The sequence below is a fragment of the Nicotiana tabacum genome, chromosome 16, assembly GCF_000715075.1.
Source record: "Nicotiana tabacum cultivar K326 chromosome 16, ASM71507v2, whole genome shotgun sequence".
NCBI classification, from domain to species: domain Eukaryota; kingdom Viridiplantae; phylum Streptophyta; class Magnoliopsida; order Solanales; family Solanaceae; genus Nicotiana; species Nicotiana tabacum.
Window position 1 is genome coordinate 85,403,607 of NC_134095.1, and position 13,492 is coordinate 85,417,098.

General features: G+C 35.4%; 2 protein-coding genes across 2 annotated transcripts; one reads left to right on the forward strand and one right to left on the reverse strand.

The window, feature by feature from the left end:
- Positions 1-1,675: 1,675 nt before the first annotated feature.
- On the reverse strand, positions 1,676-2,251 carry LOC142170308 (uncharacterized). The gene has a single exon (XM_075232189.1). It carries the CDS (start codon positions 2,249-2,251, stop codon positions 1,676-1,678), a length of 576 nt encoding a protein of 191 aa, XP_075088290.1.
- A 2,010-nt stretch (positions 2,252-4,261) lies between these two features.
- On the forward strand, positions 4,262-4,609 carry LOC142170309 (uncharacterized). The gene has a single exon (XM_075232190.1). The coding sequence runs from the start codon at positions 4,262-4,264 to the stop codon at positions 4,607-4,609; it is 348 nt and encodes a 115-aa protein (XP_075088291.1).
- The last annotated feature ends 8,883 nt before the right edge of the window (positions 4,610-13,492 follow it).

The window sequence follows — 13,492 nt, forward strand, 5'->3', positions numbered from 1 at the left end:
CCAAACTGGTTCTCCACTAGATTCATGAAATTTTTGAGTATCTTAATGGCATTACTTTTGCTGGATAAGAGGTAAGTCCAGGTGGACCTGATATAATCATCCACTATGGTTATAAAATATTTATGTCTATCATGTGTACGAACATGATATGGACCCCACAGATCAACATATAAAAGTTCAAAGATTCTCTTAGTTGTGCTGGTTTCTGAGGAAATGGTAGTCTTTCTTGTCTAGGCATTGGATAAATGGTGCAATTGAAAGGTTGTTTGGGGGAGAAGTTAGCAGGTATAGAGGTAATCTTCTTCATTTTGACAAAGGGAACATGTCCAAGTCTATTATGCCACAATATATTCACATTATTTCCAGCCCAAGAATGAGAAAATATGCTAGGAAATTCAGAAGATGAACTTGCAAAAGAAGTTTGTTCTTTAACACTTGCACATGAATTACTTTCAATTGGAAAAGATACACACTTATTGGTATGAAATGGTATATTTACAGTAGAATGAGAGGGACAGTGTGTGTTACAAGTGCAACAAGTAGAAATGATAGGTAGTATACGATTGTCCTTTACTGCAGGGCTTGCATTGTTCTTCTTCAAACAACTTGGGCATAGGATGTACAGAGCATCTCTCACTTTACCAATCATCATAGGCCTCTTCATTGAAGGGGCCTACAATATACAACAAAGTTTGACAAAGGCAACAAGACAGTTGAGGTGAGAGGTCAAAGAGTGGACAGAGATTAAATTGTATCTGAAAGTGGGAACAAACATCATTTTATCTAGAGTGATCTTAGAAGTGAGAGTCACACTACCAATTTCTGTCACCTTTACTTTGTAGCAATTTGGAAGTATGACTAACAGGGGATAAGGTAAGTTTATTATGTTGGTTAATAAGGATCTGTTAAAGGTCATGTTATTTGATGCCCCTGAATCTATAATCCATAAATCAGCTTTGTTCTTGAAACATTCACATGAGAGTTTACCAAAGTCAATTGAGGAAGTGCAAGCTATCATACCTGCAAAGTTTGTTGCTCCTGATGTAGCATTGGCTCCAGTTCCATGGTCTTCTACTCCTGCTAATTGAAATTATTGCAGCAGGCTCACCAACTGGCTATATTCGTCTTGGGTAAGACTCACATTCTAAGCATTGTCATGACTGGCATACTTCTCAGTCTCTGCAGGTTGAGTGTCAGTAGTTACTATATGTGCATTGGCCACTGTTCTATTGCCTTTACTGAATCTGTTATTGTTGTTGTTTGAATTGTAATTATAGTTGGGGTTCTACCTAGTATTTTGATTGAAATTGATTTGACTTGTATTTAGATTCTGATTGTGGCCAAGGTTCTGTGGGTATACATGAAGCTTGCAACATTTCTATTTGGTGTGCCCTGGCCTCTAACAATAATCACATAAAGGCCTATTCCTGTTGTTGTAATTGTTGTTGGGAGAGTAGTTTATTCTGAATGTCCCAGGCCTGATTGTGTTAGCATTCAAAGTTGATGACTCCAGTGCTAAATGACCACTTGGTTTAATTTCTCTCTACCTTTCCTCTTGGATCAACAAAGAAAATGCTTGAGCAATTGTGGGAAGAAGATTCATCATCAATATGCTGCCTCAAACAACAATGTATGTCTCATTCAATCCTATAAGAAATTGTATCAGTCTCCTATCTTATTCAGCCTTATGCATACTTTCCTTAGCTCCACATGAGCAATTGCAATTGCAATGAGATTTGACAATCAAGGTATTAAGTTCCTCCCATAACTTTTTCATTTTTGTGTAATAACTAGTGATATCAAGGGATCCTTGAGATAGATCATTGATCTCTTTCTGAATTTGGTACAGCTTTATCCCATTTGTTTGGTCATACCGATCCTCAAGTTCTCTCCACAATTCGAATGTATTAGCTACATATTCAACACTGTCTGCAATTTCCTTGGTCAAGGAGAAGGATCCACGATGTGACCATACATCACACATTTCCCATAGGCAGAATTTTGATGAATCTGGATCTGGTCTTTTGCATTCTCCGTTGATAAATCCCAATTTATTCTTCACAGATAATGCTCGAATCACATCTCTTCTCCATGATTGATAACAAAAACCATCAAATGGAGCAGGAACTAGAGCTGCCCCAGGATTATCGGATGGATGCATATACAAAGGACTACTAGTATCAACACCTGACTGGTTAAGAGACTCAGTCATAGTCGGTGTTGATTGATTATCATCCTCACCAGTACTCATCTTTACGATTCATAGAATTTCTAAGCGATTTGAGGGCTAGAAAATATGGTAATTAGGAATTTAGCAGCAATTCTCAAACAATTACAGATAAGAAGTAGGAACATAACTTGTCCTCAGAACTATAGCTCGAAATCAATGGAGAAATGAATTTGCATGTGCGCGATCTAGTTCGAATAGTCAGTAGCAGAAGTAGAACTAGCAAACTTTGTGAAGCGAGTCCAAAGTTGATGCTCCTTGCTCTGATACCATATCAGAATTAGCCAATAGAACAGTACCTGAAGCTCTGCTGCAACTTGAAGTTGAGCTTCAATGGTGATGCAACTGTGATCTTCACGCCATGAGAGTACAAAGAGAGAGAGGAAGAAGATGAGAGTAGATTCCAGAACTTCGTAATAGAATTGACTGAGAAAAGAAAACGAGTGGAACCTCCACTATATACAATTGTACTACTAAGCTAAAAGTAAGTCGGCTAACCACTAACTAACTTGCTAACTACTTAGCTGATTGGTACAGCTGTCATTTCTAACTAACTAGTGACTCCACTAACTCCTATCTAACCGATCAATACAAATAATTAGTTCTTAAGAAATCCTCATTAGGGGATTAATTGCTAACATGTATGACTTGTTATACTTTTTCTTTTTCTTGGTTAAGTGACGTTTTTAGTCATAAAAAGAGAAGGCTTCAATTTCACTCCATAAATCAATTTGATGAATTATATAAGAGGAAGTACAAAGTTGGTTGCATTGGAAATATCATGTGGACATTTCAACTGCTACTTGCAAGTTGCAAATAGGCAGTGGATTGATATTACTTATTTGTGTTCACGTGACATCATTCAATCCTTTATTAAATTCCAAAAGGTTTTCGTTGCCACATCCTCTCTTGAGACCCCTTTCCCCTCTACAAGCTAAGGCCCCCATTCTTAATAGTAGTAGCCTTTGATATTGGCCAATTAATTCTTGTAAAATTAAATGAAGTAGGTTAAAGTGTTGTGATATTTGAGGGTTGCCTAATTGGCAATTAGAGTGGTAGGTGACTATAGACGTGTAGATCATACGTGTTGACATGATCATATACTTTCGCATTGGACAATCAGAAATATTTTATAATTAAAAAAAAAATTACTACTAAAGAATACTATTAATCAATCAAATTGCGTAGTGCTTTGATGGAATTTTGAGTGCTAATTAAAGATGATAATAATGTCTTAGTTGTTTTTTTTCCATGAGGTTTAGGCTTGACCCCGACCCGTAGATTATAAAAAATGATTAGTACATGGAGAAGGACAAATGTGTGATGGTTTTATTTCTTTTTTTATTTAAAATTTTAATGTTTTATTTTCAACATTTAAGGGTGCTTACATGCATTATGAGTAGCGGGGGAATTGGACAAACTTTTCCTGGCTATGGAAGCTAGACACCTTAAACAAAATTAAATCCTTCTTATGGACAATTGTCCACAATAGGTTACCCACTTCTAAAATGCTATACAATAGAAAAATCACTAACTCCAGCATTTGCAACATCTGCCAAAATGAAGAAGAAGACATGGAACACATGTTCTTCAACTACCGCCACTCAAAACGTATTTGGGATCAACTGGGAAGCTTACAAATACCCCGACCAACCACGCAATGAACTCATTATGCATAACTGGTTAAAACCCCTTTGTCACACAAATTCCTCTTTTAACAGATACTTAACTAAGGCAGATATCCTGCCCTTTATACTTTGGCATATTTGGATTCACAAAAATAATTTCATCTTTAATAATAATAAATCTCCCCTTTTCTTAAAAAAATATTGTTAAAAGTGCAACAGAGTTTAAATTGTTAACAGAGTCTATTCAGAGTCCTAACCCAAGGACTACCATCTACATAAAATGGAAGCCACATGATCAAGGAAATTTCAAATTAAACATAGATGACTCTAGCTTAGGTAACCCGGGTAAGGGAGGCATTGGAGGGGTCATCAGAGACTGTGAAAGCAACTGGATTATAGTTTTAACATGTCCATTCCTCACGCTTCCAATATCTACATGGAAGGCCTCGCCCTTATACAGGGTCTAAAAATAGCTATACAACAAAACATTAGGCGACTAGTGGTTGAAACAGATTGCAATGTCCTAGTTAACATGCTTACTAACGATAATGGTCCATATCAAAATTTGATTACTGATTGCACATGGATGCTTACTAAAGCAGGAGAGCCACATGTCACCCACGTCTTCAGAGAAGCGAATGGAGTGGCTGATATTATGGCAAAACATGGAAGCAACTCGAACTTTTTTGGAAATCCTATGATGTACTTCTCCCCACCCCCTTTTGTTGTTTCTACTTTGAAATGGACAAGCTAGGAACTTTGTGTCCTAGAAAAGTCCCAGTTTGTAATAACTATTAAATAAGGCGGAATAAATATCTTCATTACCAAAAACAAAAGAGTAGGGGGGGAATTAAAGAGGAAGATAAAAAGAAAAAGGAAAACATTTGATGGATTGAATTGTCACCTAAATAACTAAGTGGTGCAGAAACAGAAGTGTAACTATTAAACTGTAGTTCTAATTCCAAAAATGAATAGTCTGGTCTTTAGTTCATTTTAACTATCCATTTACTTTAGAAGAAGAGTTAAAGTGGCCACAGATATTTGTCTTTAATATTTCCTCTTATTTTTAATTGAAGTGTTATTTTCATTATTATTTGAATGAATGTTATTGTCGTGACTCCAACAAAAATATTACCACATCAAATTCCGCCAGTAATTAAACAAACAATGAAGAAATCCACTAGACTTGTTTTGCACGGACATCATTTTGCTTAGTTACCTTATTATACAGATAAAATAAAAATAAAAAAATCGTTTTAATCATGGTTATGAAAGCCATTCGAGCTTTAAGTGCTCATAGATAATGAAAAGTTATATCAATATCATATATACCAAAAAGAAAGTTATATCATACTTAGCTAAACTTTCTTAACCTCATTTTGTTTTGCTTGATGCCTTCATCATAAATTAACAAAACAAAGAAAGGGAAAAAAGATTACCAAACCGTTCGCACCTCATATTTTTTCATCAATTAAAGCCTTTTTTAAAAAACTTTTCATTTTTATAAGATATAATTAGTACATCATACTATTAAGCCGTACTAGTATAAGACATCTATATTTAACTTGTAATATTCACTTACTCAGGAGACAGTTTTAACATCAGGAAGAATATGGAGATTTAGTTGTATTGGTATTAACGTCGTCAATTCTCATACATAAAGAAACATTTAATTACTGTCATTATTAATATTAGTGGCTTTTGGTGACAAGTCATTTAGACCACTGATAATTCACTCATCTGATGATATGACTTATAGATAGAACAACCAATTATCCAGCAATAAATGATAGTAATTGTCATTTCCTATACCTACCAAAAGTATGAGAGGCCAATATGAGAAGAGGTCCCTCCCTTCCAGTCTGCAACTAGTTTTCATTGTGCTTTAATTACCAAAAGTTGGTTTTCCGTCTCTTTTTGCACTATATGATTTACAGTCCCATTCTCTTGGATTTTTGGTCGACTATAGTTTAGTTTTTATTTTTGTTATTTTTAAAAAAAAATTGTTACAAAAAAAAAAAAAAAGGAAAACCATTGTATATGAAGAAATTTTCTTTGCTCACTCATTATTTGAAGTAGTCGTGATAGAAGATTTTTCTTAATAGTTTTGTTTGTTATTCTCTTCTTTTTAGGTGTTTGCCAACGCAAACCTTTCCAGAAACTTTGTAATTTTTTTTTCCAGAAAATATGGGACCAGTACCCCAAGGTTTTAGTTTTGTTTTTTCATCAATAAGAAACAGTTTATTTACTTTTTTGTAAAATGGCTTTTCAAAAGTGGAAACATGTTATATGACTTATGCCATTTTTCGGTAAAAATTGCACAGACGCCCTATTTGGTCACCCCCATTTAACTTATACCTATTTTTTTAAAAACTTGTAACTTGTACCCACTTTTTAAATAACTTCAGTTCCCTTTCTCCTTCTCCTTCTCCTCCTTCATTTTCTTCTTCTTCTTCTTCTTTAGGGGCTCTCATTCTTATTCAATTTTAGAACAATATAAAAACCTACGATTTTGGCATCATTGAAATTTCCAAGTTCGTTGTTATTCCTCAATTGACTGGTTAGATGATGGTTGGTGAATGGTGATAAAATTGCATTTGCTCTTTCTGTGTGATTAAATTTGTGTCGTTTAAAAAACTAATAGTACTACCTAAATGGTTGTTTCTTTAGAAAAAAAGAATGATGAGCAATGAAGAAGCAGTTAGGTTTCCCTCATATTGATCCTAATTCATGCTATGCCATGTGTTACGAATAGCTAACGAGTATCTTCTTACTGCCCAGATTGCTCAAAAATGCTTAACAACAATGGACAAAATGCTATGCATGTTGCTATATTGAACACTCTATAGCTGAAGTTTCCCTGTTACAAAGACAAAAACTTCAGCTCTAGTATGTAATATTAATAGGTGGTAAAAAAATTCAGCTCTGGAGCTGAAGTTTCCCAGTTACAACAGCTGAAGTTTTTGTGTTGTAACTAGAAACTTCAGCTCTAGTATGTAATATTAATAGGTGGTAAAAAAATTTCAGCTCTAGAGCTGAAGTTTCCCAGTTACAATACAAAAACTTCAATTCTAGTATGTAATATTTAATAGGTGGTAAAAAAACATCAGCTCTAGAGCTGAAGTTTCCCAGTTACAACACAAAAACTTCAGCTCTAGAGCTGAACTTCAGGCCCGCTACTAGAATGCTGAAATTTTGCGTGATTGCCTTTGCTACTTCAGCCCCGTATGCTGAAGTTATGCGAAAAAACGGGTACGCTTGCAATTTTTTTTTTGTAAAGTGGACACAAGTTAAAATGTGACACAAAAAGCGGGTATAGATGCAAATGCCCCCATTTTTCATAATGATTTGTACAACTCAAATACGTAAAAATAGCACGGGCTAGCCAGTTTTCGGACTGATCATTCAAAAATAGCCAGCGTTTGCATAATCATTGAAAAATAGCCACTATTTTGCTGCAACACGGAAAGTTCCAGCATAATATACTGGAGATCGGTGCACCTGTGTATAAACTTCCAGCATATTATGTTGGAACTCCAACACGTGGAAAGTTCCAATATAATATACTGAAAATTGGAGCATCGGTGCTCTAATCTCCAGTATATTATGTCAGACCAGTATATTATACTGGAGTATTTTTCCGGATTTTGAAAAGTGTTTTCGTTCAGATTTATTTTTACATAAAAATAGACTAAATTTCGATTACTTTTGAAACTGTGACTATTTTTAAATGACCACTTATAAATCTAGCTATTTTTAAATTTCTCCCCTCAAATACACCCATAAACATCCAAGCCCAATAAAAAGTGATTGATAGCCCAAGAGAATACAAGACACAGTGAAATCCAACACAAGCACATCACATGGATTTGGAAGCCAAGGTCCAAGTCTAAGCTACCTAATAGACCATAACTGATTTTCTTTTCTTCTTGATATAAACTTCTAAGTTGGGGGGCAGTCACTTCATTCTTCAATTTGTTGCATCCACAAGTTTGGGAAATATTAATGGTAGTATGCAAAAGTTGTTAAAGAAAGTGTGCAACATGGCATTGCATGTCTAATTAAGGATAATTGCTTAAGGTCAAGAGCTTTGCTGCATTGTCTTGCATATCTTGATGGGATCTTTACACAAATAGCCAGTTATATTCATTGTTTACTTTTTCTAACCATATACATAGATTATATATTGATTATACACATATAATACAAAAATTATGCATATATTATACCTTCAACGGCTATTTTTAGTTGAAGCAGTTGGATGAACGATTATTTGGGTTAATTCTTCTATCTTGATTGCTTCAATATCATTCGTTTCTGTGGTCCAAATCTTTCTGTATACTAGTTTTAGGGTACGTGCATTGCATGTGTAAACTTGACTATTGATAAAAGATATATAACAAAAATAAACTGTGTATAATAGCAATTGACGTACTAATACATCCAATATGCATTTAAATGAAAAAATGAGTGTAATTACACTAACGTAATAGGTGAATTTCAAAATTGAATTAGTTAATATGGCATATCCTAACACTGGTATTGAACCTGCAAACATGAACAATTTAATTAGTTAAGATAGTTATATAGCATTTGTAATGATAGATGTTTTATAGTATGAGATAGTATGATGTAATATTGTTGTATCCTCTTTGCAGAGGATGTTCTTGGTGTATGTTCTATTGCTTCAACTAAACTATCATGACCAAAATTTTATTGTTGGCATCAATATTCCTCTTATATAAAAAATAGTTGTCCCTGTGAACAAATATAGTCCAATTTTGAGGATTGGTTTAACTTATTTATTGCTGACGTATCTACAAATTATTTAACTTATCACTTTTTTTATTAATCACAAGTTTTACTCCCATACAACAAAAATGCCAATTATTAATCTATGGTTTTCATAAAGGGATGAGACGTATAAATAGTCATCAAGTTATATTCATACCTTTAAGTTAAACAACTAAGTAATAATCAACTATTAAGAGTTGCCAATTACCATGTACATCAATGCCAACATGAATGTGTGTACTGCTAAACAATTAAAGAGAAATGATATGGTATGACAATGCATAAAACTTTTGGCCTTACATTTGCAGATGAATGCACAGAAAAGCAAACTAGAGTTTTATTTGCTAGAATGTTTATAGAGGTCAACGTCACCAAGTCACTGCCAACTGAAGTGCCTGTGATAGATCCATTAGGGAAAACATTTCAGTAATCAGTTGTATTTAAATGGAAGCCAGATTACTGTGAAGAATGCCTAATGATAGGGCATAATTGTGCTCAGCAGACAATGAAGGAATCAAAAAAGGAGGAACATATGATTATCAACATTCAAAAGAGGAGGCAAAAACCTAAGAAAGTGGTGCCAACCTGGGTACCAAAGGTGGATAAAAGAGTTCCAGCTGATCCTATTGATGAACAGAAGGAAACTAGCTATGCAGAAGCTGTTAAACGAGTTCAGCAGCTAATAGAGAGTACAAAAATAGAGGAATTGAATCCACAAGGTAAACAGAAGCAACTACTGAAAGGGAAGGCAGCTAAGGAAATTAATGGTCGACCTGTAAACCAACTGGTTGAGGTTGCTATCCCAGTGAGATTAATGAATTTGATAAACTGTAATATGAAGATGCTGTGATGACACAACTCCTCTCTTCTCACATAGGTGGGGGGTTCATATGTCATTATTAATGTCTTGGCTAGTATGGAATGTGAGGGGAGTAAATAAGAGATATAAACATGTAGATTTAGCCAAATGTCTCAAAGAAAATAGAGTCAAATTAGCAGGATTAGTGGAGACAAGGGTGAAAGAGCATAAAGCAAATGAAATAAGTAATAAAATTGCCCCAGGTTGGGGAATTGAAACCAACTATAATCATGCAGAGAATGGTAGGATTTGGTTACTTTGGGACAATAATGCTTACAAGATTAAAGTTCTGAAGAAAGAAGCACAACTTATTCACTGTAAAGTGATGAGCAGGAACCAACAAATAGACTGTGAAATGACAATTGTCTATGGGTACAATACAATGGAGCAAAAGAAAGAACTATGGCAACAATTAGTTAGTTTGTCTTAAGCAACTACTAAATCATGGCTTATTTGGGGAGATTTCAACTCTATTTTGAGTCCACAAGATATACTGCAAGGAGCAACAGTTACTAGCCTTGAGATAAAAAACTTTGCAGAGCGTATCCAACAACTGATACTGAAAGAACTGCCCTGGAAAGGAGACTACTATACCTGGACAAACAACCAACAAGGGGCAGATAGAATATGGAGTAGAATAGACAGAGCAATGGGAAATGCTGAATGGATGATGAAATTTGATCACCTGACCAACGAATATAAACTCCCACATATATCAGATCATTTCCCTATAATGATAGCTACTAATATTAGGGAGTCAAGGATCAGAGTTTCGTTTAAATTCTTCAATGTGTGGGCAAATCATGAGAATTTTCTTCACTTAGTGGAGGAAAGCTGGAAATAGAGGCTTCATCTATACAAGATGAGGAATATCTGGATGAAACAGAAGGAACTAAGGGAGAAACTAAAAATACTAAATGAAATTAAGTTCAAAGGAGTAGCAACAAGAATCAACTAACCAAGATAGTATCTTCAAGAAATTCAAATCAAGATAAGCAACCAATACTCAGATGACTTGGAAATGGAAGAGAAGAAGATTATCTGCCAACTTAAGAAGTGGCCTATGATTTAAGAAAGTGCCATGCAACAAAAATCTAGGGCAAGATGGATAAAGCTTGGAGACGCCAATACTAGCTACTTTTCAGTTGTTATGAAAGACAAAAAGCAGAAGAAGCAAATCCTAGAGCTTGAGTCTCAAGAAGGAGAAAAGTTAGTAGAAGCAACTGATATAAAAAGGAGATAATACAGTTCTATAGATCACTTATCAGCTCTACATACTATGACAACAGTAAGCAGGACAATCATGAGGAGGGGAACCGTACTTAACCATGCTCAACAACTCAAGTTATGTGAGGATGTGACAGAAGAGGAGATTTATAAAGGGCTTCAGTCCATAAGAGATGACAAAGCTCCAGGGTGGATGGCTATAATGCTGCGTTTTACAAAAGAGCATGTCCTGATATTAAAAATGAAATCATTGAAGTTGTACAAGACTTCTTCACAACATGCAAAATTTATAGAGGAATAAACTGTACAGCAGTCACCCTGATCCCAAAGATAGCCAATCCTGCTACAATCAGAGAGTATATGCCAATTGCCTAGTGCACTGTTCTATATAAGATCATAGCTAAAATCCTTGGAGGCAGAATCCAGAAGGTGATTGCAACCATTATTACAGAGTCTCAATCAAGATTTATTCCAGGAAGGAAAGTAGCAGATAATTTGATTATGGCTCATGAACTGGTAAAAACATATACAAGAAAACATATCTCACCCAGATGCATGATTAAGGTGGATATGCAAAAAGCATATGACACTGTGGATTGGAGGTTCTTGGAGAAAATGTTGGTAGAGTTGCATTTCCCTCAAAAGTTTATAAAATAACTTCCAATCATACCAAACTGTTGCGGAAGCCAAATGTATATAGTGTGAATAAGTCACAACTACTATACCAAAAATTATGACAGCCACCAAATAATAAATAAGACAATAAAGCAACAATAAAGGGAACACCAGAATTTACGAGGTTCGGCTAATTTAGCTTACTCCTCGGACACAACCAATATTTTATTTCACTCCAAAAATACAAGTGAAATAATACTAAAGAGAGAAGATACAAATGCCTTAAACAGATGAGAAGGCAAATGAGAGGTGTGTTTCAATCCTAAACATTAGGCCTTCTTTTATAGGGGAAAAATCCCCCCAAACTTAACTCCCAACCAATGTGGGACTTTGGCATTTTGCCAAACTTCAACAAATCTCCACCTTGGCAAAATTCCACATTTTCAATTCTCTCTCAATAACAAATTTTGGTTGTGTCTTCATCTTCAATCTTCAGTGTTCAACAATGTTGATCAAATCCAAACAATGTTGAAACTTGACCGCAGTCACCACCTTTGTCAGCATATCAGCAGGATTCTCTGTAGTATGAATTTTCTTCACCGTGACTCCACCTTCTTCTATGATTTCTCGTACGAAATGATACCGAACATCAATGTGCTTCGTCCTTGCATGATAAACTTGGTTCTTCGCTAATTGAATAGCACTTTGACTATCTATCAAAAAAATTGTGATACCTTTTTGTTCAACACCAAGCTCCTTTAGCAATCCTTGAAGCCAAATTGCCTCTTTCACAGCATCTGTAATAGCCATGTACTCTGCCTCTGTTGTAGACAAAGCAACTGTTGACTGCAAAGTAGACTTCCAACTAACTGGTGCCTTTGCAAAAGTAAACACATAACCAGTAGTTGATCTTCGTTTGTCCATATCACCCGCAAAATCTGAGTCACAATATCCAACTACAAACTGATTGTCTTCCTGCTCAAAAACTAACCCGACATCTACAGTATTATGAATATACCGTAGAATCCACTTCACAGCTTGCCAATGCTCCTTCCCTGGATTGTGCATATATCTGCTAATAACTCCAACAGCTTGTGAAATGTCAGGCCTTGTGCAAACCATTGCATACATCAAGCTACCAACAGCATTTGCGTATGGTACCTTTGACATATACTCTCGTTCAGCTTCATCCATTGGCGACATAGTAGTACTTAGCTTAAAATGGGAAGCAAGTGGAGTACTAACTGGCTTAGTCTTGTCATCTATGCCAAAACGTTGAAGTACTCTCTTCAAATATTCCTTTTGAGATAAACAGAGTTTCTTTGAACGTCTATCTCTAATTATCTCCATGCCAAGAATTTTCTTTGCCTCACCCAAATCCTTCATCTCGAACTCCTTCTTCAGTTGAATCTTCAACTTATCAATTTCTTCCGAATTCTTGGAAGCTATCAACATATCATCAACATATAGGAGAAGATATACAAAGGAACCATCTTTAAGCTTGTGCAAATACACACAATGATCGTATTTGCTTCTCTTGTACCCTTGCCGCAACATAAACTCGTCAAATCGCTTGTACCATTGTCTAGAAGATTGTTTCAATCCGTACAACGATTTTTCAAGTTTGCACACCATATTTTCTTTTCCAGCAACTTTGAATCCTTCTGGCTGAGTCATGTAGATTTCCTCCTCCAAGTTTCCATGTAAAAACGCAGTTTTTACATCCATCTGAACTAGTTCCAAATCCAATTGTGCTACCAAAGCCAACATAATTCTAATGGAGGAATGTTTTACAACTGGAGAAAACACTTCATTGTAATCAATTCCCTCCTTTTGAGCATATCCTTTGGCCACCAATCTTACTTTGTAGCGAACATCTACTTGGTTAGGAAATCCTTCCTTCTTTGCAAATACCCATTTGCACCCAATTGCTTTCTTTCCCTTCGGGAGATTGGCCAATCTCCATGTATGATTCTGATGAAGGGACTGTATTTCATCATTCATGGCAATCCTCCACTTATCTTCTTCTGAACTTTGGACAGCATCTTTATAAGTAGTAGGAACATCATCAGCTACAATTGAGGTTGCACAAGCAACCGTCTCTATGAGACGAACAGGTTTCGTTATTGTTCTTTTTGGCCT